The sequence below is a fragment of the Aphelocoma coerulescens genome, chromosome 5 (assembly GCF_041296385.1).
Source record: "Aphelocoma coerulescens isolate FSJ_1873_10779 chromosome 5, UR_Acoe_1.0, whole genome shotgun sequence".
In the NCBI taxonomy this organism is placed as follows: domain Eukaryota; kingdom Metazoa; phylum Chordata; class Aves; order Passeriformes; family Corvidae; genus Aphelocoma; species Aphelocoma coerulescens.
In genome coordinates, this window is record NC_091019.1 from 43,095,842 (window position 1) to 43,122,663 (window position 26,822).

General features: G+C 40.5%; 2 protein-coding genes across 7 annotated transcripts in view; one reads left to right on the top strand and one right to left on the bottom strand.

The window, feature by feature from the left end:
* Window positions 1-21,073, bottom strand: part of SLC25A21 (solute carrier family 25 member 21) — a 237,893-nt gene extending 216,820 nt beyond the window's left edge. The window contains exon 1 of one of the 3 annotated variants that reach the window (XM_069017832.1): window positions 20,891-21,073. In XM_069017832.1, coding sequence (XP_068873933.1) covers window positions 20,891-20,957 — 67 coding nt within the window. In that variant the 5' untranslated portion in view covers window positions 20,958-21,073. The remainder of the gene's footprint in view (window positions 1-20,890) is intronic. The other 2 variants (XM_069017833.1, XM_069017831.1) reach the window with 2 other exon arrangements.
* A 2,126-nt stretch (window positions 21,074-23,199) lies between these two features.
* The window catches only part of MIPOL1 (mirror-image polydactyly 1), a 187,311-nt gene continuing 183,688 nt past the window's right edge, over window positions 23,200-26,822 (top strand). For 2 of the 4 annotated variants that reach the window (XM_069017839.1, XM_069017837.1), the window contains exon 1: window positions 23,229-23,269. The gene's annotated coding sequence lies outside the window, so the exon portion shown is untranslated. Of the gene's footprint in view, window positions 23,270-26,822 lie in introns of all 4 variants that reach the window. The other 2 variants (XM_069017836.1, XM_069017838.1) reach the window with 2 other exon arrangements.

Consider the following 26,822-nt stretch of genomic DNA (forward strand, 5'->3'; position numbering starts at 1 on the left):
TGTCATAACTTCATAACATGAATCTCCCTCTCCTTTTTTTTGCATGCTTTGATGAGCACCAAAATTGATGGCATTTATAAGCATCATCTTTAGCACATTAGCCCACAATGAAACACACAGTTCATGCCCACAAGACACTATTTCTATCTTCTGAAAGCAGACATTCTTGTTGTTGCTCTTAGTCTTGATGATTTTATTTGCAGCAGAAACTTAGCTATAGAGAAGGATGATACAGAATTGGAGATCTCCTAACTGATTTTTTATCTGTTTTATATGAGGCATGGTTCCAATCATTACCTTTGGTGGGAAATTACTTTTAATTACATATATAAATGTTTTAAGAGGTTGATTAATACTTAAAAAAAACCCCAAACAAACAAAACCAACAGTGTAATCAGTGCATATCTATCGCTATGTTACAGAAAAAAAGAATCTATGTATCAGAATTTTCAAACAAGGTACAATAAAGGTAATGTTTTCCCAGTAACAGAGTATTTTCATTTTAGGAAAAAAATGGTGGTAATTACCTCATGAAACAGTTTCATCATTCTTTAAAAAAAAAGGTTAAATGGTAAAACACTGAAGAAAATGAATAATAATCTTGATAACTCTAAAAAACACCATTGATACAGTGAGTGTCAAAGTGAAAGAGAATGTTTATGTTAAATATTAGGAAGAAAACACTTACTGTGAGAGTGGTGAGGCACTGGAACAGGTTGTCCAGAGAAGTTGTGGCTGTCCCATCACTGGAAGTGTTCAAGGCCCATTTGAATGGGGCTCCCAGCAACCCAGTCTTGTGGAAGGTGTCCCTGCCCATGGCAGGGGCGTTGGAATTGCTCATCTTTAAGGCCCCTTCCAACCCAAACCTTTCTATGACTCTCTGATTTCAAACACACAAAAGTAGTACCATCACACTATATCCTATAATATTTATATCGCAATACTGGTCTGGAGCCAGTTTTCAGGAAATCCCTGCTTCAGAGGAAGAGAAAATAAATTAGTGAAACAAGATTTCAACAGGCAACAGAGAATCAGGACTATAAAATGTGAGTGTCCTCTTTTAAGTACCTATTTAAGGAACAAACGTCAGATAGCTCTGGAGCTGTAAATACAATCTCAGCCATTAGAGAAAAAAGGAGATAGTATACACAGAATACAAATGTATCATACTTGGCCCCTCTTCCAACCCTGTTTCACGTATTTTTGTGACAGCTATCGAAACACCTTAAGTATCAAAGACTTGACTTGTAAGATAAAATAGATAAGTTCTGGCAGTAACATATTTGTATCTATTCAAGATTTAAGAGGTGCTCAAAGTTACACAGTTGCTACTGAATTCTACTAATAACTGTGTGAGCCACTAGGAGCAGACGAACATTCTTGTTCAGAGTTGTAATGGAAGGGAAACCATCCAAGTGTAAAAGTATTAGTGGAGAGGGGAGGAAAACTTAAAGAGAAAAACTACAGGATTAAAAGTAAAAGCATGTCAGAATAACACAGTTATGTCATCTGCAAGATTCTGTTAGTAAAAGATTTAAGAAGCTTGTATATTTGCTTGTATAGCTAACATAATACAGAACCAAAAAGCCAAGCCACAAGTAGTGAGTAGCAGTGAGGTTTCAAACTTCAGCATGCAAGTAGATGCTGTGCAAGGTGATGGTATGGAGTAGGCACTGCGTCTACAGGTGCAGGACCACCAATATCAGCATCTGGCTGCTTTCCAAACACAAGGCTAAAGTTCCAGGTGTTCAGAGGTACTGTTCTGGCTCCATCAAGAACACATTTACACCATAGGTCTTTCAAACACAGAACTGGGGCTTTTTTGAAGCCAGAGAATTTATGATCAGACACCTATAACACTAGCGACTATATTTGAAGGTAATAGCTTCTCTGAGTGTTTATAATATTTTCATAATTACTATGAAAGCCTGTGAATTCCAGACTACTAATGGCTCAAAAGCCAATTTTCTTCCATTTTAATCTAGAACTAACACAGGCAATATTATATGTGAAAAATTTAATTATTTTTTAATCAAGTGTTATATAACAAAACTTTCAACTGATACCATACTTTCCTGCAACAAATACAGACTCATCTTTAACTACTTCCAGTAGCTTCTTAATGTCACTATTTTTTATCATAAGACATAATTATCTTCCTGTAGAAAAGATACACTGCACACCCCCTGTATGGTTAGGCTTCTGTTTGAATACATTATTTCAGCACAAACAGAACAGCCTGAGCATCCCAGCAAGAAATTTGCTTTTGTCTCCCAAAAAGACAGCAGAGAAGCACAACACTGCCATCTCCACCTTAAATGCTGAAGTACAAGTATCACACACATAATCTAGTGAAAAGATTGTAAAATATAGCAAACAAGAACACGTGTAAATGCTTCTAAAACTTTCATGAGAAAATTAAGGAAACTACTGTCAGGCAGAAAAATTAATTTTAATCAACCAATGCGTTGTACCAGAAAACCATCAAACTCAACAGTCCCAAAGCCTAAAGGAGACAGAGTAAACAAGCTCTCAGCCTATCCAGCCTCAGCCCATGCCATCAAGTGACAGGCATCAGAAAGAAGACATACCTGAAAGTGTTTTATGCCTTGTTATATCTGTCCATGTTCTAGATGTGGTGGCTCTTCTAGTGATGGACTTACATGCTGGGAAACAGATGACAACTGACTCAAGTGCCATAGATGCAATTTGCTGCGTTTCTTCACCTCACATACATTAAAGTGGGTTATACTCTGAGTGAAGTACAACATGAATCCTGAAATACATTCCCCAGACCCTAACTCAATTTAGTATACATTCGTGGCAAACCAGTAGTACAAAGAAGAGTTTATTAAAGTTTCATTAAAAAAAACCCCAAACAAACAAGGAAAAAAAAAAACCCAAACAAACAAAAACACCCAAAAAACAAACCAAAAATGATAAAAAGAAAAAAAAGAGTGGAGCCTTCCTTCCACCTTAATCCTCACACAAAGCTGAGCAAAGTCCTTTTTCCTGCTGTGGATTATTCGAATACACATCTTCCTTTAATGGTATTTGTTAAAGCTTCAGGTTACCCAAGAAGCAGGTCCTACAAGGGAAAATATGGAAGGTGACAAACAGCTTCACTAGCTACCACAATTGAGCAAGCTAATTAGATTGCTGATGTGTGTTAAGCTTTGGGTGAAGTTCAGAAGCAGAATTGTTCCTGGCACTCACTGCAGCCTGATAAAACAGATAAGCAATCCAATGAGCCTGCTGCTACCAGAACCATTACCTACTCTTCTGCCACTGACTGGGAATCCCTGCCAACTCCCACAGTTCAGGCAAATAAACTGTCAGAAAACTACTCTATCAAAAGCAATTAAGTTTCTGTCACTTAAGCTCCTTGGATCAGTTCCCTAAAAGGTCAGCATCATTTCAAAGAGTTTGCTAACACAGTAAGAACACACTTGGAGAAATAGCACCACCTCTCTTCTTCACAGGCCAACGAGGAACATTGCAACAGAAGAATATACTGACAACTTAAATGCCCAGAATTTGGGCACCAGATCGTGACACAAAAGCTACTGACATGACAGCTATAAGTGAAATGAGAAAAGCATTCTTGCAGATAGCTTTTGGCTAAGGGAAGAAACAGGGCTTGTGAACTTTATCCCCACCCATAACACAAGTTAATTGTAAAAGAAAACAACAAACAGAAAATATACAAAATATTAGACCTATTTGGCACCCTATTTGGTGTTTTAGTTTTACAAAGGGCTGGTATACAATCAGATAACATATTAAACTAAATTCCAGCTAAGGTATGGTTTGGAAAGGAAATTTCCAGAAAACAAGAAACTTCAACATACAGAAAGTTCATGCTTAGTAAATAGGGAATTTTCTTCAAGAGACAGTCTACAAAACTTGGGAGTTTATTGCTTTAGGCACTAGAATGAGCAGAAGGAACTGAGTGAATATATTTACTGGCTACAAAAGGCATGGAAAAAGCTCAAGGCCTTCAACTATTTACTGAGTTTGTAGATGTGAAAAAAAGGAATATTTTAACTACATACACAAGGAGATACTTTGGAGGAGATCACTGATGACAAATATTTTCCCCATCATCAGGTTTGATAGCATCAAGGTTCTGGCAAGAACACAGAGGAAAACAAAGCACACAATTGTATGGTCAGTGCATTCTGCCACTTAGATCCTGCTTGGCACAGATCATGTTTTAGAAAAATATCTCAGTCACCTGATGTTCTATGTACAAAGTACGGCTATCAAAGTTCTAGAAAAAGCCACATTTGCTGAACAGAAGCAAAGCAAAATAAACTTAACTTCCATTGAATGGAAACAGACCTGGAAGGATGTTAGGACTGTCAGATCACCGCCTATATCCTTCAAAAAAGAGGGAAGAACCCCAAACATGTGCTGGACACTAAACAGTGGAAGGAAAATTGTGCTCAATCCAGTCCCAGAAGACAGACTTCAGTCTCCAACTGAAAGCCAACTGAAGATGACCAATATATAGGGGATGCAAATCTCAATAGAAAATATGAGAAATTGAACAAGTCACAGCTATTTTTGAAAGAATAACTTCTAAGGCAACCACTGACAGTTCCCTTACATCACAGTTTGAAAGTCTACAAAGTGAAGACAAAACAGCAACACTGTTAGTTAAGCACAAACAGGCTCAGACTGAAGACTGCTTAGGTTTTAGCTCACTTCATACAGTAAAATCAAGAAAAGTGGAGTCCATGAACTTAATATCAGTGGAGACTACCATTTGCACACCAATTACAAATAAGAAACTATTTCCAGATATGCACCCCAGATCCTTTGGTAAAAGGCCAGTGAAGCCTGGTCCAAAATACAATGGTGTCAACGTGACTTTACATACATAACTTGGGGTAAGAGAAGTGAAATACTAAGAAGAATTTTGGTTAAATTTGAGAATAGAAGTTCTAGAACAGATCAGACACATCAGAACCGCTCTCCTCCTTTCCTGGAAAAGTTTAAATTTGTTGGATGGAAAACTGTTGTACACAAGACTCGGGAGTTATGAGTTTTCCAGGAGATTTATGGAGGTCTTCTGTGCACTATACAGCAGTTATTACCAAACACAATACATCTGATCCAGGAGTACTTTACAACAGGTTGCACATTTTAGAAGTAAAAATTCCGTTTGCTATATTTTTCAGCTATGAGCTCTACAGCCTGTTACAGAAATACTTTTTTCCCCCCATAGATATAAACAGCAAATATATACTATAACAGAAATATAATTAATTAGCTATCACAAAAGCCTTTTCCTCCAGAGATATTTCTTTTAAATGATAGCAAGTTTTCCAACATTTTATCTTAATGTCCAAACACAGGTGGGGATATCAATACAAGTTTTGTGCAGGATTTCATAGAGACATAACCTAATAGATTGTTTCAGATTCACAAGTAACTTTTAAAAACAGCATTTTTAATAGAGTTAGATTCAATAACTTGGGTGAGATGGGATTTTTGGTAGCCAACTGGACATCAGCCTAGGCACTGCAATGGTTAGAAAGTTGCTGCCTGACTTCAACTGGACATGTCAGAGAGTTCAAGCCCACAGCCAGGAAAACAACTTGGCAACAGGTCCATTCCTTTATACATACAGGGAGTAGCCACCTGGAGTTAGTAGTGAGTATGTTCACATGCTGGACTTCACAGGATATCTGATACAGATCTAAGACAGCTCAGAAGAGATTCAGGGAGCGAATAACTTCCATTGATTACAATGGAATTGGGATACTGATTAATCTCATGGTTCAGGTACCTACAATACCCCTAGAACTGAGGGATAAAAATTACTCTGACAGTACACATGAAAAGTTAAAGTATTAGAGTCCAGAAAGCAAAACAGTTAAATCCATTATTTTACTTTTCAGAAGACTTAACTGACCACCAGGGCCACTTCATATACAGCTACACTCTCTCATGTTTGATCCATACCTGCACGCAGAAAGTGATTTCAAGATTCAAAGACCTAGGAAGTGAGCAAGAATGAACAAAACAAAACAAAGCAAAAAAAAAAAACAAAAAAAACAAAAAACAAACAAACAAAAAAAACCAAACAAAAAACAAACAAAAAAAAAAACAAAAACAAAAAAAAAAACCCAACCCCCACCACCACCAAAAAGTCAAACAAACTAACAAAATACCACAAAAACACCAAATGAAAAAAAAACAAAAAACTCTTGTAAGAGAGAATTTGCTCGGTTCCTTGGTTTCCTGGGCTAAACCAAGGAAGATCCAAATTCTTTCCCTGGACTCAAATCACCTGGATCTGTTCTGAATTGTTCAGTGAGCAAGAGGCACCCAACTTTTGCTTACACAGAATGCAAGCCGTCCAAATCTTGCCCATAGTCAAAACTATTTATACTACAAACTTGAATATTGAAATGTTTACAAAACAATTACCAAATATATAAAGTATGTTCAAATTTTACAAACAGTTCAATCATCATACAAAATGTAATGCAGTGATTTATTCTTCTCTCTGAATTTAATCTCTTAACCAGAATAGAGTTTGTAGTCAAAACAAAGACAAGGCAAGCTGTCCCTAATTCCAGTTGCAGTAGATAATGTTTCAGCCCTTTTGTTGAAAAGGAATTTAGAGAACATTGTCTAAGTTTTTAAATTCTTCACAGGTTTTGCAATTAAGGTTCTAGGTGCAATTATAGAATAATTAAAACATAGGAAACAAAGATTTAGATGTAAACAAGATCTAGACTGAACAGAAAAAGCCCAGTTTAGAACTGAGCTGGTAATGATTGTGATACCATCTCTACTTGACTGCAGTGGATGTTATCCTAGCTCAGCACACAGAATGCAAACAGTCTGAGTAACAGAGCAGCATTTAGTCTTTAGGGTCCCTGCTACTTCTACAATGGACTACAGGAAAAGAGAAAACAAAAAATAACAATAAAAAGGAAGCATTAAGGAAATTAAAACCATCTCACCCTCCTTGCTCCCAGAGTTTTCTTCCCTGTTTCTCTACAAGTTGCATAAAACTTTCATAACATCCCAATAAAACTGTCTACTCTCCTTGCAGGTGTCTGTCTTGAGGCACTAGCGAGAACTAATCACTCCTGCAAATCTCAGCACACCAACTGAAGTCTTCAGAGAAAATACTCAAGTAGCATAGCATAAGGAAATTCAAGGAAAAAAAATAGTCAAATGTTGTATATGTAAGTGATAATAGATAACATGAGAAGATCATTAGTATTCAAACAGAAAGCAATTATTTGTTCCACTCACGGAAAGCCATTATTTTTTCCATTTACTGAGAAAAATATACATTAAAAAAGGGAAAATCCATTACATAAAAAAAGGTAAGATTATACTACACAACAAGCATAAAAGTTGTTGCCCAAGTTACTTCAGCCCAGTTCCAGGTGTTCACTCAAGGTCTGCAAGACTTAAGCAAGTGACAAGTCCAATTAACAATGCTATGCATCAACTGATCAATATTCTTTTAGAAAATCTGTGTGTAGACAAATCTAACCACAACACTGTAAAACCGCTTTATCTGCAAAACTTTTAGAATTTCATTCTATATGCTCCTTATCTTCACACCAACAATTGACAAGTGACATTTTCAGAAGATGTTTAAGGGCTATCTGTTCCGATTTTGTGACCACTCTTTGCTTCTTGGGAGTCTTAAGAAGATACTTTTCCATTTATTTTCCAGAGTTGCAATCTATATCCCAAATCTTAATTCAGGAAGAAAAGCAAAATAATTTCTTCTTACAGTGGCATCACATAGGTACTACACATTCATTCGTTAGGTTCTGATTAGATCCATACTGTGCAAAACAGTTACTGCCATGACTAATATACAGTCATCTAATAGCAAAAAGACAGAATGAAAGCTCCTTTTTCAGGAACAGGATGAGATCTCCTTTCACTCCCTTTGTGAAACATGATTTTTATGCCACTGTTGACCCAACATCCACTCCTACATGAAAGCTCCAAATACTGCAATTTCAGTTTTTCCCAGAAGAGGGCTACTCCAGTTCTAAACCAGCGGACCTCAACAAGATTACAGAAAAGTGCTGCATGTGCTGCCTAAACTTAACGAGGTCCACTCTGCATAAAATACATTACAGCTCTGCTGCCCATATCAGCCTTCCTAATCACAAATGACAGAAAATAATAAAAAATGCTGTCCCACAGAAATGTTCTCAAGATCTGGCCAGAGGTTATTTTGCAGGCAGAGTGCTAAGCATCCAAGTAGTGTTTTAGTGCAACACTTGCATCAGCCCACAAAGAAAATTATTCTGCTGGTGACAAGAATGCATCTCTTAGTACAATATTTCAGATACAATTAAAAATGGCAGAAGTTCAGCAACTCAGTAACTTGCTTATTTAACTAAACACAATAAAAGCCGGTATATATAAACTTCAAAAGACTGAAGATACTCATTGTTTTCATCTGTAAATCAATACCTTCTCAATAGGTCAATATTGATAATTATGATCATGAAATATTGAGACTTTTCAAAATGTCGTTTACTATCACATATGAAGCCTTTATACTTCTCCACACAATGACATTAGGTGCATCTTTAGAGAAGCTATTACTTGTTCAAAACTGGAAAGTAGTAAAACACTTGCAGCTGTTATGTCCTATCATGCAGTCTTCAACTGATGCTACATTTTAAGGTCTACCAGAGTCTTTACCAAGTTTTGGAGGCAGCTATAAGTGGCCTGGTAAATTTGGTTTTGAAATCAATGAACTTTTAAAGAAATCTGTTTCCCATTCAGCTCTGCAACCAGACACAATACTTTCATTTGTAAACATTCTGTTTTATATGCAAACATTTTCTGCTTTTGACAGTTGCCTGAAATAAAATCTACTGAACTCTAGTAACCTACTTTAAAAATAAAGCAGTACCTTTTCAACATAAATCTTTCAATACTTTCTGCACTGCTCCACAATCTAACATATAAGGAAAGATTTTAAGGAAAATTTAATCGAGTGTCCAAATATAACTTTACTTTAAACATTAGGTCATCTAAACATCTGTCTCCAATATATCCCTAGGGATTTAAATCAAAAGTCTGCTAAACATGTACAATCATTTTGAAAATAAATAACAGAACAAATTTAGTCTTGATTATGATTATCATGCTTTTTAAAAGGAAACATTTATTCTAATAAGAAAAGTCTGAACTAATTTAAACTTTATGGACATTAACTTAGAAGAGTTTCATACTCTAAATAAGACATTTTTTTCCATTTAGTCTACTCTCTAATAACATTCATTAGTTTCTATCTGCAGAAAGCCTCCATGATTTCTTCCTCCCTTTTAGAAATGCCTAATCAATAAGCTTTATTTCTCATCGTATTAAAAAGTGAAATTTTGCAGAAAGGAGAAAAGTTTGCTAAAAAACAACAGAAAAAAAAATGTTTTGTTTCCTTTATGTCATCTGGGACGACCATCATCATATCTCACAATAAGGAAGAATATGCCAGTCAAAGGATGTAGCATCTTGATACTTATTTTCTTCACTGCTTAGAAAAAACACAATAAAGACTATTTCAAGCAAGGACTGCCTCATTACCCAGTCAGCATTACAGTTTTGCCTTGTAAAATTTTTACCAAGATGTATAATAAATAAGTGGCAGCCATGCTCCCCCTGCTTAATGCAACAGCCCCAACCCCCTTCAGAACCCTAATCCCATTTAGGAGAAGAGAATGAAGCACTTGTCCGCTAACACAGAACTTTCTTAAAAGTCCCATTGCCTTGGCTCTGTAATAACCAGAGACTTGGAGATAGAGCAGAACTATGAAGACTCTCAAAGCTCTCATGTTCTTCCAGGAGTCTTTTACTTTCAGAATATTGCCAATTCCTCTACATAACTCCTCTTTTGGGTGATGAACTGATCCCAGGATGAACTAGTATAGCAACCCAGAGACAACAGAGGCTACCAAGAATAACAGAAGCACTTAAAATGGGCACTGGACACAATGTTTTGAATGTGCAGCATGAACAAAGCAAGCACTCTTGCACTATTATGCAATTCTGACAAAATTAAGGTGTATACACAAGATTGTGCTGCCACTGGTCAACATCCATAGTACGGCAATGTTTTGGAAAATAAATTCTTCTAAAAACCTGTAAGCACCCTGACACTTTGTTTTCTGCTTCTTGCAATGGGGTTATGTTAAGCACAGGTGTACACCACCACATACAAGGCAGCATTGCAAACCTGTGCCTGTAGAGAACCAACCATGTAACCAACCTAAAAACCCCCCAGTGTATCATCACAAAACTCAAGCATTCATAACCTCATGGCTCAGATCCAAATATTCATCTAAAGATGAGGAGCACCATATCTATTGTTTGGTTCTTAAAACATCTATAGTTCATAATTTCAAGCTTTAATGCCAAAACACTGAGGATAAGATTTAAACAAACAAGGTTTTAAAAAACTTTCAAATTCAGAAATTAATCACATAGCTCCACAAGTTGGAAGAGACATCAAATATCATAGAATCCATAATGAAGAGTTAACTTTTGTTTCTGTGTCTCTGAATACGGCAGTTAGAACCATTTTTTTTCACCATGCCCTTCATTTTTTACCGAGTTCAGTATCTTATCTGGAGCCAGCCAAGAAAACAAAGTTGAGTGATATTTACTACACATTCAAAATATACACTAATTTTGAAAATCAACCCTCTAACTACATATTAAGAAACGAGTGTTAGTAATGGAAAAATATGTAAAACTTAACCCTATTGGAAAGCCACTCAGAACTGGCTCTCAGAGGAAGTTAAATAAGTAGTGCAAAGAATTTTCTAAAACTGAAAGGGCTACTAAGACTCTCCTTTGCTTTTGGAAGTGTTGCTGTCTGGGGGCACCAGCCACAGATCTGCATACTTCTGTATAATAAAAACAGTAAAAAGCCCAGGAAACTAGGATAACACACTGAACTAGGAAATGATTCATTGACTAAAGACTAAAAGATGACCCATAAACTGTGTTTCCTGACAAAAATTGGTAGATTAAAAATTATCCAAAGGGAAAACAAAAGCAGCTGTTAACAGTGGAGTTCAATGATTGAAAAGCAGATCTAAAGGCCAATTACTCCTGTGTTTCATTTCCCACTGTATGGGTGGGACTTCTCAACAACATTCAGATTCTCTCAGTTATTTTCTCATCAGAAAACCACCACTGTAGACAACTGAAGCATTAATTACCTGTTTCAGATGTTGGTGCAATTATATCTAATTGTAGTGATTCCCTGGGACAAGACACGCTGCAGAAAAAATGTCAGGTACTTATCCTGTAACTACTCTACTTTCAACACACCCAAAACACATGACCTGTCCTACAGATTTTCAGTAGACGAAATACTATCTTAAGATGGCTGATATTTAACACCTTCTAGCACAAATAATAATTAGGCATCAGAGAGTGAGTTTCATATTATAAAAACCAATATTAATTTATTTTACCCAACAACAGGACCAGTGATGATTTCCACAGGCAGCAAATATCAATTCATCTCCTCTAAGAGGAAAAAAATTAATTGTATTTTTTCAAGTCCAATTGAAGAAGAACAGATTTAAGGTCTTTATAATCAAGACTGAGATACTTGAAAATACTTAGAGGCATCCCTATTATTGCAAAACATCGTTGCAATACTGATTTTCAAAACTTCCAGGTTCTAGGAGTCACATCACTACCTGAAAAGGGCTTTTTTCCCCCTTGTCTTTAGCCCTTTTAGCTCTTTTCATTCATATCAACCCTAATCATAATACTTAAACCAGTCTGAAAACATTAATATAATCATTTTTCAGAGAGAATTTCAATCTCAGATGAGTTCCTCCAGTCTCAGTAGCATAATTTTGAGTGTCTCCCACCTTGCTAGCTTGAAATGGAAAAGCAGGAAGCATAAAGAAAGAACATTTACATGTATAAGGACACCCAAAGTAATGTTACAGAAACTAAGCTACAGTTATAGGAAAATTGGTAATATCATCACTTAACAGGCAAAATTGCCAGATTTTATGCACATAAATAACCAGAATCAGTTTTCATTTTCTCTTCTAGAATACTGCCGCAGAAAACACATCTATTGCTATCAAAAGACATGCTTTGTTGCTATATGTTAGAATTTTATTCTTATTGCATAATAAACTTTTGTGGTAAACCAATTTAACATGGATTTGAATATGTACATCAGTCACTAAGCACAACTGATGAAACAATACAAAGTAAGGAAAAATTGTTCTTTATGCTAATATAATGGCTCACAGAAGTTGTAACAGCTTCAGAACTGCCTCTGCAGACAAAGCATTTTTTGCCTATGAATTTTACAACAGGCATGTTCCAGTACTAATTATTTTGACTACCTACATGTATAGCATATACTATTCTACAATATTATGTAACTTTAAAATCTGACAACAAAATTTTATAGCTTATTTTGTAGAAGTGTATATCTTTAAGCTTCTACGTTTTGCTGTAGGTCTCATGCCTGCAAATACTTGAAGAAAGTTAACAGAGGCTTACAGCAGTGTGTATGTAACACAGGAGTCTTTACTTTGGTTATAGATTGGCATTGAGAACTTGATGACATTTATGCAATATTGCATAAAATCTATGCTAAAATTAAAATAATCAAGACTCAAATTCCTCACTGTGGAAATCAGCTGCTATTTGCATATTGATTATACTGGGACATGAATTTATCCCAAGTTTTTTTATTTATATATGGTATCTTAGCTTTACAGCCATCTATTGACCTTTACCAGTGAAATGTCACCATTTATAATTTTTGTGGTTAATTCAATAAAAGTCAAATTCAGTGCCATTGGTTGTGCAGTACACATGTGAAATCAGCATTTATTGATCATTATTTATTTGACATCTTAAAGCTTTTACTTAGCATATTATCATTCAAAATTTAATATGCTAATCTTATCTGCAACAGCACCAACATACATTTTTATCGCTCTGCCACACAGGAAAAAGCATATTTAACATCTTATTGTAGTATTGCACTGCCATCTTGTGGGCAGTAGAACGAATGAGTGCGAATAACTTCATTACTCCTAAATGTGAAATCGGTCGTTTTGACCGTTTTTGGAGTTGTGTGGAGGGTGAGAGATAAGAGGTGAGGTTTTTTGAGAAAAAACTTGTTACTCTAAAAACGATAGAAAATTTCTAACCTTTCTTAAAACCCTCAGGCTTACTATATATACAAAATCTGAAGGATAAGTGCCTTATTACACCCATAGAGGATTCTGTGTACAAAATGTTTTGTCCCCAATGACTAACATGCCAAACTAAATAAAGCTCAACCAACTACTCATTTTTCCCAGTGTATCCTATTTGGAACAAAGACACACTGGGAATTATGAGGTTGCTGCAGGATTCCCAAACCAAGCGAGTATCAGAGCAAGTCTGAAATTTAACCCCCAGGTTCAACAAGCAGTTTGGTATGACCTATATCTGAGTCCACAGATCAAAAAATTCTTCTTTTCAGGGTCCCAGTTTCTACAGAAAGTACTAAGCACACTACAGGTGTCATGACATGTTAGAAATTATGAAAAATTTTAGATTGTTTCTGTCACTGTTATATAAACGTGTAAAATTTACTTCATATCTTAACCCCCATATAAAAGCTACTGCAATCAAAAAAAAAGAAAATCCCCAAACAAAGCTTGAAACACATTTAAGAGCTCCGAATGGGTGTTCATGACTTGCTAATACACTGCAGTGACTTGATCAAACAAGATCAGTTCACCCTAAACACTCTCTGGACACAGACAGAGCATTGAGGTCAATGGCTAGATGTCTAAGTGGAGGCCAGTGATGCGGGGCATCCCTCAGGGCTCTGTCTTGGGACCAATGCTCTTCAATGTCTTCATCAATGACACAGACAATGAGAAATCAGCACATATGCAGATGACATGAAGCTTAGTGGTGCAGTTGACACAACAGAAGGATGTGATCCCATCCAGGGGATCCATGACAAATTTGACAAGGGGGCCTACAAGTACCTCATGAAGTTCAAGAAATCCAAGTGCAGGGTGCTGCACCTCAGTCAGGCAAGGAGAGACAGAGTAGATGCTGGGACAAGAAGGCATTGAGAGCAGCCTTGCAGAGAAAGACTTGGTGATTCTTGTGGACAAAAAGCTGGACATCAGCCAGCAATGTGCACCCGCAATCCAGGAGGCCAATCATATCCTGGGCTGCACCAAGAGCAGTGGGGGCAGGCCGAGTGAGCTGATTCTGCACTCTGCTCTTGTGAGACCTCACCTGCATTGCTGCATCCAGATCTGGAGTCTTCAGCACAAGAAAGACATGGATCTGTACAGCAGGCCCAGAGGAGGCCACAAAGATGATAGCGAGTGAAATATCTCTCCTACAAAGACAGGTTGAGAGAGTTGGAATTGTTCAGCATGAAGAAGAGAAGGCTCCAGGGAGACCTTATTGTAGCCTGACAGTTCCATAAAAAAGGACTTATAAAAAGGAGGGAGAGGAACTTTTTATATGGACAGATGGTGACAAGACAAGGTGCAACAGCTTTAAACTGAAAGAGGGAAGGTTTTGATTAAATGTTATGAAGAAATTCTTTACTCAGAGGTCACTGAAGTGCTAGAGCAGGTTGCCCAGAGAGATTTTGGATGTCACAGCCCTAGAGTGTTCAAAGCCAGGCTGGATGGGGCCCTGAGCAACCTGATCTAGCGAGTGGCATCCCTCTCCACGGCAGGAGGATTGGACCTAAATGATCTATAAGGTCCCTTTCAATCCAAACCACTCTATGATTCCATGATTCTACATAGCAATTTTCATTTGCTCCTTTTAAACTAAAACTATATTGCAAGGATATTGCTTCTTGAAATTACTCAACTGTCTGAAAATTTAGAGGAATTTTGCTAGCTGCCAGATTGCATATTCAGCAAAGCGTATGAAAGCTCATGAGGATTTCATTAGTTTCCACTAAAATTAAACAAGATTTTCTGTGGCAACCCAATAACATTTAATTAAGTTATAAGTATGCATAGCAAACACTCCAATCTGTCTTTCAGATTCAGGGGTGTATTTTTAAAATTATCAGCTGGTAGAAAAGGAGAAGCTCAGAGACTGAAAAATGTTACAGAACTAAAGTTTGAAACGCTATAGTAGGTGGGAAAAATAACTCTGAAAATTTTCCACTGGTCATGGTTCACAAGGTAACTTCAGCTGGTTCATTCCATGGCATTCTGCATACCCTCAGCTGCTGCTCACTGCACTGGTCTGCAGCACAGAACTATATTCTACTGGTTTTGAAGTGCCTAGGAGACCAAAGCCAACAATTCGACCACACTCACTTCAAAACTAGCATCAGTTTCTCCGAGCTTCCCTGGGGGCTCTTCCTTATTTCCAGAGACCCACTGAAGTCAAACTGTCCTGAATATTGTACTCCCTCTTTGAACTGTATAATGATGAAAGCATTAGGGGCTACACAGACCTTGCGAAGGTACTTCACATTTTCTTTCCAGCATGTTTCATAAAACAGTGTGCGTGCATGCATGGTCGTCTGAGCAGAAACAGATAGAAATCTTTCCAAGTCTTAACCTCCCAACTGTTCCTACGTCCTCCCAATTGCTACAAGCATTCTGGAGGAGGTTCACGATATCTGATATCTCAGCTTACACACACTTAACCTTATTTTGGTCTTCTCTTACCCAAAGTTCTCCTCACCATATTGCCAACCAATCAATTCCCCTCTAAACCTCCAAGTCCAACACTAGGTTGCCATGCTATTAATTTCTCAGACTAGCAGAGAAAAATTACTTCATTGGCTGCTGCTAGTGCATTCCCTTGCAGTACTTTAACCTGTAGAATGTTTCCTTGAAATATTATGACTGCTTCCCATCCTTAGCTTTTTAATGTAAAGACTTGGCTAACATCTGAAACACCACATCAAGGCAGTGAAAGACACTGAGCATGTACTGTGGACTCAGATATTTCAGCCTTAATAGGAAGGGAGAAAGGAAGGTTTAACCACTTTAAAATATTATGGTTTGAAGTCAAGATAGTTACAAGGTGTAGCTAAGTACTTAGCTAGTTGAAATTACCTCTGAGCATTAACTGATTATTTTAGTAACACATGAATGCCAATTGCATGGCTTAAAAGTAAGACAAAAGCACGCAAGAAAACACAGAATCCTCCTCCTAACTTTAACTCTCAGAAAACTGTCATAAAAATAAAAACAGGGGAGGGGGAAGGGAATAATTAGACCATTTTCCTGCTGTTTCAAGTGCTTCCTAGGACATTTATCACACTCCCTCTCCCATTCATACGGACCAAATAACCTAAGGTGTTTCACAGAGTATGGTAGCTAGCATACCTTGTAATTATTTTTGTCTGCCTAATGCCTTTAGCAACAGGAAGACCAAACACTGGTTTTAATACTGTATTTGCATTTGACAGTCTTACTTGGACAAGTGGCTTTCCTGCTTATAAATCTGGTTCAAAGAAGTTGCTGCTATCCAGGTTAATCAACTTTGTATACTCCTGAAATAAAGCACCTCTCAAGAGAAAAGGTTTGGACTTTCAAAGGAGCTTAAGAGAATTAGACTCCCAAATCCTATTAGGTCTCAATGCAGCTGGAAACCTAACTCTTTAAAAAAATTTTTTTTTAAAAATATTAAAAAATTGAAGCCAAGAAATACAGAGAGGCAGAAACCCTGCTGTTTCATGAAAAGATGAAGAATAGGGGGGAAAAAGGATCAGCCTCAATTATCCCTATGAAGTAATTATTTTATTTAAAATTCATTTTGTTCTGACTTTTCCATATTCATTTTACAGTAAATAATTTTGCAGTTCATGTTCATTTATTAAATGGAATAAGGCAAAGTGACACGGAATTTTCAGCAAAAAACTACTTAAAGATCAGTTAAGTATTACAGATGTGAGAAACGTCATCTTCTTATTTATCACTTACTACATATACTAAATATATTCTTCAAAATTTTAACTTCAAAATTTGAAGTGTTTATAGGTTATTTGTTCATGTATGGAAGAAAGAGAGGTGATCATACAACTAAATATAAGCTAAATTTTATTTATGTTGCCTGTGGTTTTAGCTAATTGTTTCCATCTGCTGTCTTTTGTTATTAAAAAACAAGAACACACCTATATCAAGTAGAAGCATCCTAAAACCTTCAGAGTAACTATATCCTGCCTTCACTGGGCCAAGGGTATCTGTGCAATTGTTTATGAAATTTGCACTTCATCACTCAAACTGATTCAACACTCTGTTACAAGGATGTCTTGACAAATTAATCTGGGTATCCCATAACGTACTTTGCACTATTCAGTTCCTCTCCATGAGGAAAGAAATATCCATTGACTTTGTCTGCAACACTACTGTTTTAATGTCTTCCTTTTCCATACAGGCAGGGGAAATACGGATTTTTTTGATGTTTGTGTTTTAGAGAAACAATTCTTGTTGTGACTTGAACCCTGCATTGACTGAACTTCTCAAATAACCTTTTGAAGAATTGCTATAAATCTAAGGAAACCAGAGGCTCCCGAGTTGTTATTTTCACAGTGATCCTTACAGTTTAGAGTTTCTGTTTAATTTTTTTGCTATGAATTCCACACATGCCTTAGCTTACTAATTAACTACTAGAGAAAGGAGTATGCCTGCAGTTCCCTTACTAGAAGTCACTGACGAAGTGTCCCAATTACATTTCAATCAAAGTCCTTTTCCTCACTATTGTCATACACCCAGGCAAGCATATAAAACCAAGTATTTTGAATTATGCTATTAACCTTCATTGAGGAATCTGAAAGATGGGAACAAACAATGCCAGCAGAAGTAACATAAGCCAAGACTGAGTAAGACTTTGTTCGTATTTAAAATTTTGTTCACTCTGAGGAAGCAGAGCTTTCCATTTCACATGAAATCAGATTACAAGCCACATGAAAGCAGATGCACCCCTTGCCACAGACAAAGTATGCATGAGATCTGTCATGCTTGACTTTTACAGTTCAATTACAGCAGAGAGCTGTTCAAGTTTAACTTAGCAATGCCTTTGACAGCCAACAGTGTGTTTATATATTTTCTCTTAAAACACTGAATACTTTCCATTCTCCTTCTTCCAGCATGCCAGTATCTTCCATTTTATCAGTCCTGTAGACTAGGGGTCATGCTTGATTTCTTTCTTTCTCTTCCCCTGTCTTTATTAAGTCCATGAACAAGTCCTGTCATCTTCCATAAAGCATCAAAAAAATCCCTTTCTTCCTGTTCTGCCAGCTAAGGCTTATCTCTAATAATTTTCCACTTAACCTAGCAGAATTACTTCTTATCAGATCCTTTTGCATCAGACATGCAGATACCAAATAACCTCTCATTTTACTTATGCAGACAATATTTCTGACCCTTCAATTACACCTATGTTCCATTCATTCCCAACCACCTCAGTACTTTCCTAAAATTGCTTTGACAGAGTCCAACTCACAGTATCTTTCTTAGAAACAGATTAACTAAAAATAATTTTTGTTTGTTTGGGGATTTGGGTTTTTTTGGGGTGGTTTTTTTTGGTTGGTTGGTTTTGTTTCCTTCTAAATAGCAGGTAGTGGTACAGACAGCAAAGTCACTCTAGGATGTCTGTGGTGCTCACTTGAGGCCAGAAAACCAAATCCCTCACTAGAATAAAATCCTAAGCACAGTATCAAAAACTCATGCTGTCAATCCTTTCGTCCCTGCTTCCACCTTCCCCATGTTGGATCTACACTTGCCTGAGAAATCTAACTTTTAGACTAAAGACCTCAAAGATCCAGCCTTTGCCTTCTATTTTCTCTATAAATTAGCAGGGAAAAAAAACCACTGAATCTTAAGCATCAGTCAAGCAAGTTCTCAACTTTCAGCCTTTTCCTTCTAATGTACCTTAGAGCTCCCATTTGAACCACACATCTAACAATCCCCTGGTACAACTTTAGTGTTGTTCAGACTAAGAGAACAGTAATTACTGGTTTATTTCAAAACCAATGAATAGAAATTTCTACACAAATTTAAGGCTAGTGGTGGAGCTAAGGAACTTGCCTGCCTGACAGGAGGTTAAGCAAAAGGTTGCAAGCATCTTTAACATTATGCCTCTGGACTAGATACAACAGGCCTCTCACATTATACTTTTCAAAAAAAGTGTTATGTGCAGATAGTTGTCTCCTTGAAAATTCTCTCACCCTAATACTTATGCCTACCAGATTACCAAATATTTTTCATGCTGTCTTTTCTCTACACCACCATCAAACACACTATTTTTCCAATTCTAGTCTTTCTGGAAAACTTTTCATTTATCTAAATCACAATTTTCTTTCTGTGTGTTAGACAGTCTGTTCTTCTATAAACAAAGAGAGCCTGTAACAAAAACAGGCTCCTGCCCGAGGATGGTAAGATAGTGCATTAGATCAATCTGAATCACTAAGGCACAGGCCAACTGCTAAGGGCAGATAAATCTGTCATCTTGCAAAACATCTGGTGGCAAAACACCTCAGTATCCCTCCAGGTATGAAGGGCTTTCAACAGTTTAGGACAGATTAAAACTTTCCATTCTCTCCTATAGGAAGACGGGGGTGGTACCAAGCAGAATCTAAAAAAGCTTTAGAATTTCCAAGGCTGCAGAAAAGCTACATAAACACCATACAATACACTGGAAGGGCTGGGGCAGCAGTCATACAATACACTGGGACAGCAGACTTCTCTTCTGCTATGACATCTCTGTCAAAGGAGAAGGCTGAAAACAAAGAGCATACAGAGTCACTAGCATGAAAAGACAGTGCTCAAATGTGTTGGTGGCAGGAATGCATAGAAGTGGATTTAAAGGTACCAGGGGAATTAGAGGGAATGGAAGACCAGCTCACATGTAGTGTCACAGCCACCCAGGTCTCAACCAGAGGAGAATTTTCCTTGTGCATATTTACACTGAAGCATTACAGAAGACACAGCAACACTACCATATAGTTTTTCTCTTTCATGTAAAACATAATATGACAAACAACATTTAGACCTCAGAAGAGACACTAAAGAACACTTACAAACACACTACATAGTTGAAATATTAACAGGATTTACATATATACACTGAAAGAGCAGGATATTGTATTAAAATCCCCTACACTGCAGGCTGACTTAAATATTTCACTGGGATTTAGGTGAGAAACCTGAAGAAATTGACCAGCAATGCTTTCACTGCTAAACAGACGTGTACGGTTTTGACATTTGTAGTTTGCAGTACAAATAGAGTACCAATGAATTAGTAACGTCGCCATTCCTAAATGTATTTAAAAAGCCCCCCAGAAACGCATTTCCACTGCAGCCCTGCATTGGTTTCTCTATAACCCAGCGACGAAGAGCGCCACGGGGAAGCCGTCTGAGCAGCGCATCTCCGTTCTCGGTCCCGCATCCAGGCGCCAGAGGCGGATCCCCGCCGTGGACTGCCCCGGGCGCGGCTGAAGCCCCCGGGGCCGGCTGTGCCGCAGAGCCGCGCACGGGGACACCGGCGGCTGCTGCCGTTGAAGGGGCCCGCCCGCCACTCTTATCGCCCGAGGGGCTGCAGGGCGTGTGTGGCGCAGATACACCGCGGAGCCACGGAGCGCCCCTTCCCCCCCCTGCCCCACCGGCGGGCCAAGCACCGTAACACAAGTTGTCCCCGGGACCCCCGGGCTTGGGTCGCCTCCGGGGCCCGCCCGCGCCGCCTGGCGGGGGAGGAGCCGCCGCTGAGCCGGTTCGTTCCCCGCCGCCTGAGCAGCGCGGAGAGGGGGAGGCGGCCCCGCCGCTTGCGTCTCAAGTTGGCGGAGCGCCGGCAGGGGACCGGCAGACCCTTCCCGCCCAGGAGGAACGCGCCTACTCACCCGCCGAGCCTCCGGCGACGACTTGGTGAGAGGCCTCCTGCAGAAAGCCCCGGGGCTGGCGAGCCATCCTTGCCCGAGCCGCGGCGGCGACGAGAGGCAGCTGGCGCCTGGAGAGCGGCTGCCGAGCCGGGGCCGAGTCCGCGCTGGGCGGGTGGGGAAGAGCCGGGGGGGCCCGCGGAGCCGCGGTTATCTGCCGGCGGCAGGGGGGCCGCGAACGCCGGGGGCGGGGGCGCCGGGCTGCGCGGCCCCGCGGCGGCCTTTGGCAGCCGGCCTCGGGCAGAGGGCGGCCCCGGGCAGGGCACGGGCTCGCAGCTACGGGCGATCGCTTCCAGCCGGGAAAGCGGCGGCCTCTGTCTCTTAGGGCAGAGCCGGGACGGCCGGCGCTGAGATAGCCCAGGCTGGGGCGGGGAGCGAGGCTCTGGCAGCAGCCGGTCGCCTGCTCGGGCTCGGGCCGTACACTCCCGCCTCGGGGCTGGTGCCATACGGTGCACACTTGCAATCCTGCTCCCCACCGCTGCTGGGACACAACTAACACCCGCACATCCTCTGCGGCTCAACTTCTAGGAAGGGTCGGTGGTGCCGCTCGGCTCACAGGCTGTTTTTTTTGAATCCTACTGTCCTTTCAAAACCTTTAGTCTGAAGGTTGGTTCCAGCACCTCGATGTTCAAAGAACACGGGTATTTTGTCATTTGGAGAGTAACTATTACATGTGTTACACGGACCTCTTGGCCCATCTTAGTAAACAAAACGGTGACAGGGCACGGGCATGAAGTGCTGGGACATAGCGCCATTGCCGACAGCCCCCAGCACTGCTTTCGGCGAGGCCAATCTCTGCTTTTCCAGAAAATGCCAAAGTGCAACGTTGGGGACAGCATGGGCTCATCCCAGAGGCAGCAGCGTTGAAGGGCAAGAGAACTCATAGGGGAATTCTGATACATTAGTTTGCAGAGTGCCTGCCAGTGTTTTGTGATAGTTTAGCAACAAATGTTGCTAACTGAACAGAGGTTCCAAGCTTGAAAGGAAATGTAGCCTTTTGTAATGTAGAACAACTATTAGAGAAAAACAACGAGTTTATTGCTACTGAAAAGGATGGGAACATAGGAAATATACAGAGAAGTGTTAATAAAGTGTTAAAAGACTAAGACCCTAATTGCAGAAAGGAATAATAGTCAGGTATAGCATTCAGTTATGGAATTTGAATGCATCAGCAAATAAACAATAACATGAATTTTTGATCTATGTGGGAGCTGAGTGCAGATTGCTGTGGGAATACAGAATAGCTCCCTTAAATTAATAAACCTCGAATGTACTGACCTTTGAGTAATTAAAATCTCAACTTCAATGTTTCATTAGCATTTGCCTTAGTTCCCTTGGTTTGGCTCCTTGAGTCTGCTGCTCAATAAATATTCCTGGATGATCGAGTCTCCAGTGTGCCTTATCATCAAAAAGCAGATGTTGAAGCATCACTACTTTTTTATTCCGGAGATGTAGTCCTCCCTATGCAATGTTCCCTTGGGTACAAATAGCAAATCTAGTATTAAGGTGGACTTTGCTACAGTATTTCCACAACAAAGAGAACTTGGAGTTGATCAGAGGGTGCAGAAACTGGTCAGATAGATTTGTTTTCTGCGGAAGGTGTCCCTGCATCAAAGAGAAGGTTTACATGAAGAAACTGAAAAACAATGGTCAGAGTGCATGTAAATTACAGTAGCATAACACCTGCTCCTTAAAAAACCCAAACAACCTCTGCTCTTGTTAGGAAACTATCAAGTTTGTTTCACAGTATTCAAACTCTGAATCTATGCACCTTAATTCAATTCCCCAACTGGAAGTCTCATAATACATATGGCACATATCCCTTATCTTCCACCTACCCTTCCCTCCTCCCCCTCAAAGGGCAACCTTCCCACTGTGCAGGTTTCCTAGAGCACTTCTAGGCTTAATCCTATTTCCATGTGGTCTCTTCTCAAACCGGTACATGAGCGCCACTCCATTCTTTTCCTCAATATCCCTGGTAGGGTCTGTCTCTCCCATTTGTGCTTACTGCGTCCCTTAGTAGGGAATTCCGTCCATCCTGGGCAGCACCCCAGAGCTAACACCCCGGGAAGGAAACCACAACTGGCTGTGCGGGGGCAGGATGGGCAGGAGAGATCCCCCCAACCAGCCCCCTCGACCCCCGCTCCCCGCCCGGCCCCGCCGCGCCGCCTCTGCCGCCCGCAGGGCAGCACCACCCCCGCGCCCCGGCCCCGCCGCCTCGCTCCGCCCCCGGCCCGCGGCCCCGCCGCTGCGCGCTCCCGAGGGCGGCGGGCGCGCGCGCGCCCCTCCCCCCGCCCGCCCGCGGCTTTGTTGCGGAGGCGGCGGCGGGGCCGGAGCGCGCAGGTAACGGGGCGGCGGGGCCGGGGCTGGGGCCGCCCCGCGGCGCTCGGGTTGGAACTCGCCCCATCCTCTGCGGCGGGGCTCGGCGGTGGCGGCGCGTCCCGCCGAGGCGGTGTTAGGTCGGGCCGCTCTGCCCCCAGCGCCTCCCCGCGGGCAAGCGGCCCTGCCCGGCCTCCTCCACCTCCGGGGCCGCGCCGCCGCCGGGCCCTCGCGCCGCTGGCCGGCTGCGTGTGCCGTGACAGCCCCTTGGCTGGGTTAATCTTACCTCCCCGTGGCCGCCGGGCGACCCCGGCTTGCCCGACTTACCGCCCGCTCCGCAGCTGGAGATAGGGTGAAGCAAGTTTCCCATGCGGGGATGCGCGACTTGCAGTCCCAGAGGCTGTCGGCTTAGCGGGGAGGGAAGCGATGGACGGGCTGCCGCCTCCGGGAGGGGGGCAGCGCTGGGAAGGGAGCCGGGGCAGTCCGAGGTGAAACCTGCCCCGAACAAATTCAGGAGGTCGGTGCTGGATCTTTAGTGTCAGATGAGAACAAACTGTGGAAGCTATTCAGCACTGTAATAATACATTAAAAAAAAAAAAAAGGGGGGGTGGGGGGGAACCGCACCAGAAGAACATGCCAAAATAAAGTTTGTGCCTTTTTTTTTTTTTTGAATATTTATGACTTAAGAAAAGCTGCTTAGGAAATCCCAATGAGTTGTATGCCTCAGCTCCTATTGTAATTCTTGCTAGTCAGAATTCTTGATTATGTTTCTTTTGAGGAAAAAAGCTATGGTTTTTCCGTGTGAACAGTTTGGGAGAAAAACATTCTGTAAATGTACCCAAAGGACTATTTTACCTGAGACAACACACCCTCCGATGTTTGACTGTGGAACAACCACAGCTGGGTCTACGTATTACTTCAAGGGGTTGAGGTGATTTGAGCTAGTTTACTTTAGGAGTTTGTTCAGCCCGAGTTCGGGAATTCAGAGTGCTCTGCAGCACCGTACTGGCCTTTGAATATTCCAGCAAGCTCTAACTACAGTTAGAACAGTCTTAAATTGCAGTGCTTTAGCTGTGGAAAAGAAATCGGTTAACCACAGCAATGTGCTTCTGGCTCAGAAGATCTCAGAGCTGCAAATATTGGAGGTTCTAGGATCTGTGGGTTTTAGGGAAGTGCAATGATATGCTTGCCTTGTTCTTGTACCTGTCCTTGAACATCCATACTTGACCAGTTCTGCTATAGGAACGTACAACTCTGGTTTAACTTGAAACCACTTGGTTCAGATTATTTGTTTATTTAAATATATTATGGCACTAACTTATAAATCTTGTGAGGTTTAACAAGAGTTAAAACTGTCGTGCCAGTTAAGCATGCTACTTATATGGTGGTTCTGTTTTGCTTTATTTTGCTGTTTAGTATCCAGAATGTTGTCATTCATGACAAGGTTCTTAAGCTGTGTGAGACAGAGCTGTGTACACCAGTGAGGTGCCATCAATTTGATGGCTATGAGCTCTTCTGCCTTGTCACTGGTAAAGGGATTAGCACTGATTTCAGGATCTTGAAACTGATAAACTTGTCTTGCCTGTCCAGCTAAGAAGTTGCTGCAGTTCTGGCTGCAGTATGGAAAGTGAAGAGAGGGACTGGGAGGTGAAATAATGTATAGGATTTAAGAAGGTAGGGACAGTTGCTGCTACTAGTTTCAGTAGGTATTAAAAGTTTTCTTGCAGTGATACTGCAAGTTTTTTAGTGGATGATTCCCATTACTGTTTGTAATGGGGACTACTGCCCAACACTAGTGGGTAACAAATTAAATTTTTAAAATCTCTTCTGCAGTTTTCACATGATAACTAATCAGACTTCTTGCCTTTTTGTTTGTTTGCTTGCTTTATTTCTGGATTTACTTAATTTCTCTTTTAGTTACTAGTTTGCCTGTTTTGGAAAAGGAAATATTACTTTTCTTCGCATTCTGTTAATCTATCTCCCTGCTTGTTGGAAGTCATTCTAGATGATGCTAAATTAGAAATGCATTATAATGGTGTTAAACTCTTTCCCTGACCAGTAAGAAGGAAAACAAGGTTTTGTTTCAGGCTTAGTATTTCTTTTGCAGCAAGAGAAATCCAACACGTATTATTGGCACAAATAGGAGTATGGTGCTGATGCCACATGGCCCACATGTAGCTTTTTGCAGTTTGTGAGGGTTTTAGTTTCTGAGAGTGCCTAGGTTAGTAAAAAAGTAAGGGAGTTTTCAGATCTTGCTGGAAGGGATTAGGGGAGAAGATAAAATAGCTGTTTGATAGTTCTCTGTGGAAGGAAACAACAAATTATTCATTAGAACTTAAAGCAAGAATATACACGTGAGCTGAAGAGGGAGAGCATCCTGCCTATAGATCACAGTTTTGTGTAAAATTAGTCATGAACTTGGGAGATATCCTAATGGATCTTTATGCTACCTATTTTTAGTCTGCTAAACATAGGGCAGAGTAGATGCTGCAGTTGATGGCAGTGAAATGCCATAGTGAAATTGTTTTAAGCTATGAATTGGTGATCTGACTTGAGGCTCACTTTAGTGCAGGTCATCCAAATCAATGCAGAGGCTTCTTTTCACTTTTACATCTGTTATCCTGTGTGGGTAATCGATGTTTTGAAACCTACTTTTGAAACAAACAACCCTTCTGGGCAGCTGACTATTGACAGATTTAACTACAGGCTAATGTTGCAACTGACAGATATTCCAGTAAGTATGATTGCTGCCTTTTTCCTTTTCCTTTGAAAGGAAAATGGTTTTGAAGGAGTAAGAGAAACAGTATTGAATCTTTATTTGTGGAACAGATACAGCTATGGAAAGAACCAGTGTCAATGCTCAGCTGTTAAGATGAATCTCTGCTACTTTCAGCCACCAGTTTTTTAAGTGACAAGGTACTTGGCATGCTCCCTGCTAGTTTTGTGAGGAAGCTCCCTGCTAGCTTCATAACAGCAGGCTTCTGTTTTCCACGATGGTTCTTGATGTGGACCTTTGTCTTTTAGGGACAGGTTAAAATGCAAACTGACAGTTTCTGCAGAGTGGTGGCCTTTGGTATACTAAAGAGTATTATATATTAGAGTTTTGAAAATAGTTAAATTTGTATTGGCTTTATGTGACAAGGTTCTTTAGCAAGGGAGCTGCAGAGGGTCTTCTGTGAGAAGCTGCTACAAGCTTCCCTCATGTCTGACAGAGCCAATGCCAGCCAGCTTCAAGATGGATCCACTGCTGGCCAAGGCTGACCCTGTCAACAGTGGCAGTAGCACCTCTGGGATAACAGAGTTAAGAAAGCGGGAGCAGTGGAATTCTCACTTGCAGCTGGAGAGAGAAGTTAGAACGTGTGAGAGAAACAACTGTGCAGGCACCAAGGTCAGTGACGAAGGAGAGGGAGGAGGTGCTCCAGCCATCAGAGAAGAGATTCCTCTGCAGCCTGTGGTGAAGACCATGGTGTGCCCTGGCATCACATGGACACCCATGGTGGTACAGATATCCACGTGCAGCCCATGGAGGACCCCACACTGGAGCAGACGGATGTGCCCAAAGGAGGCTGTGACCCTG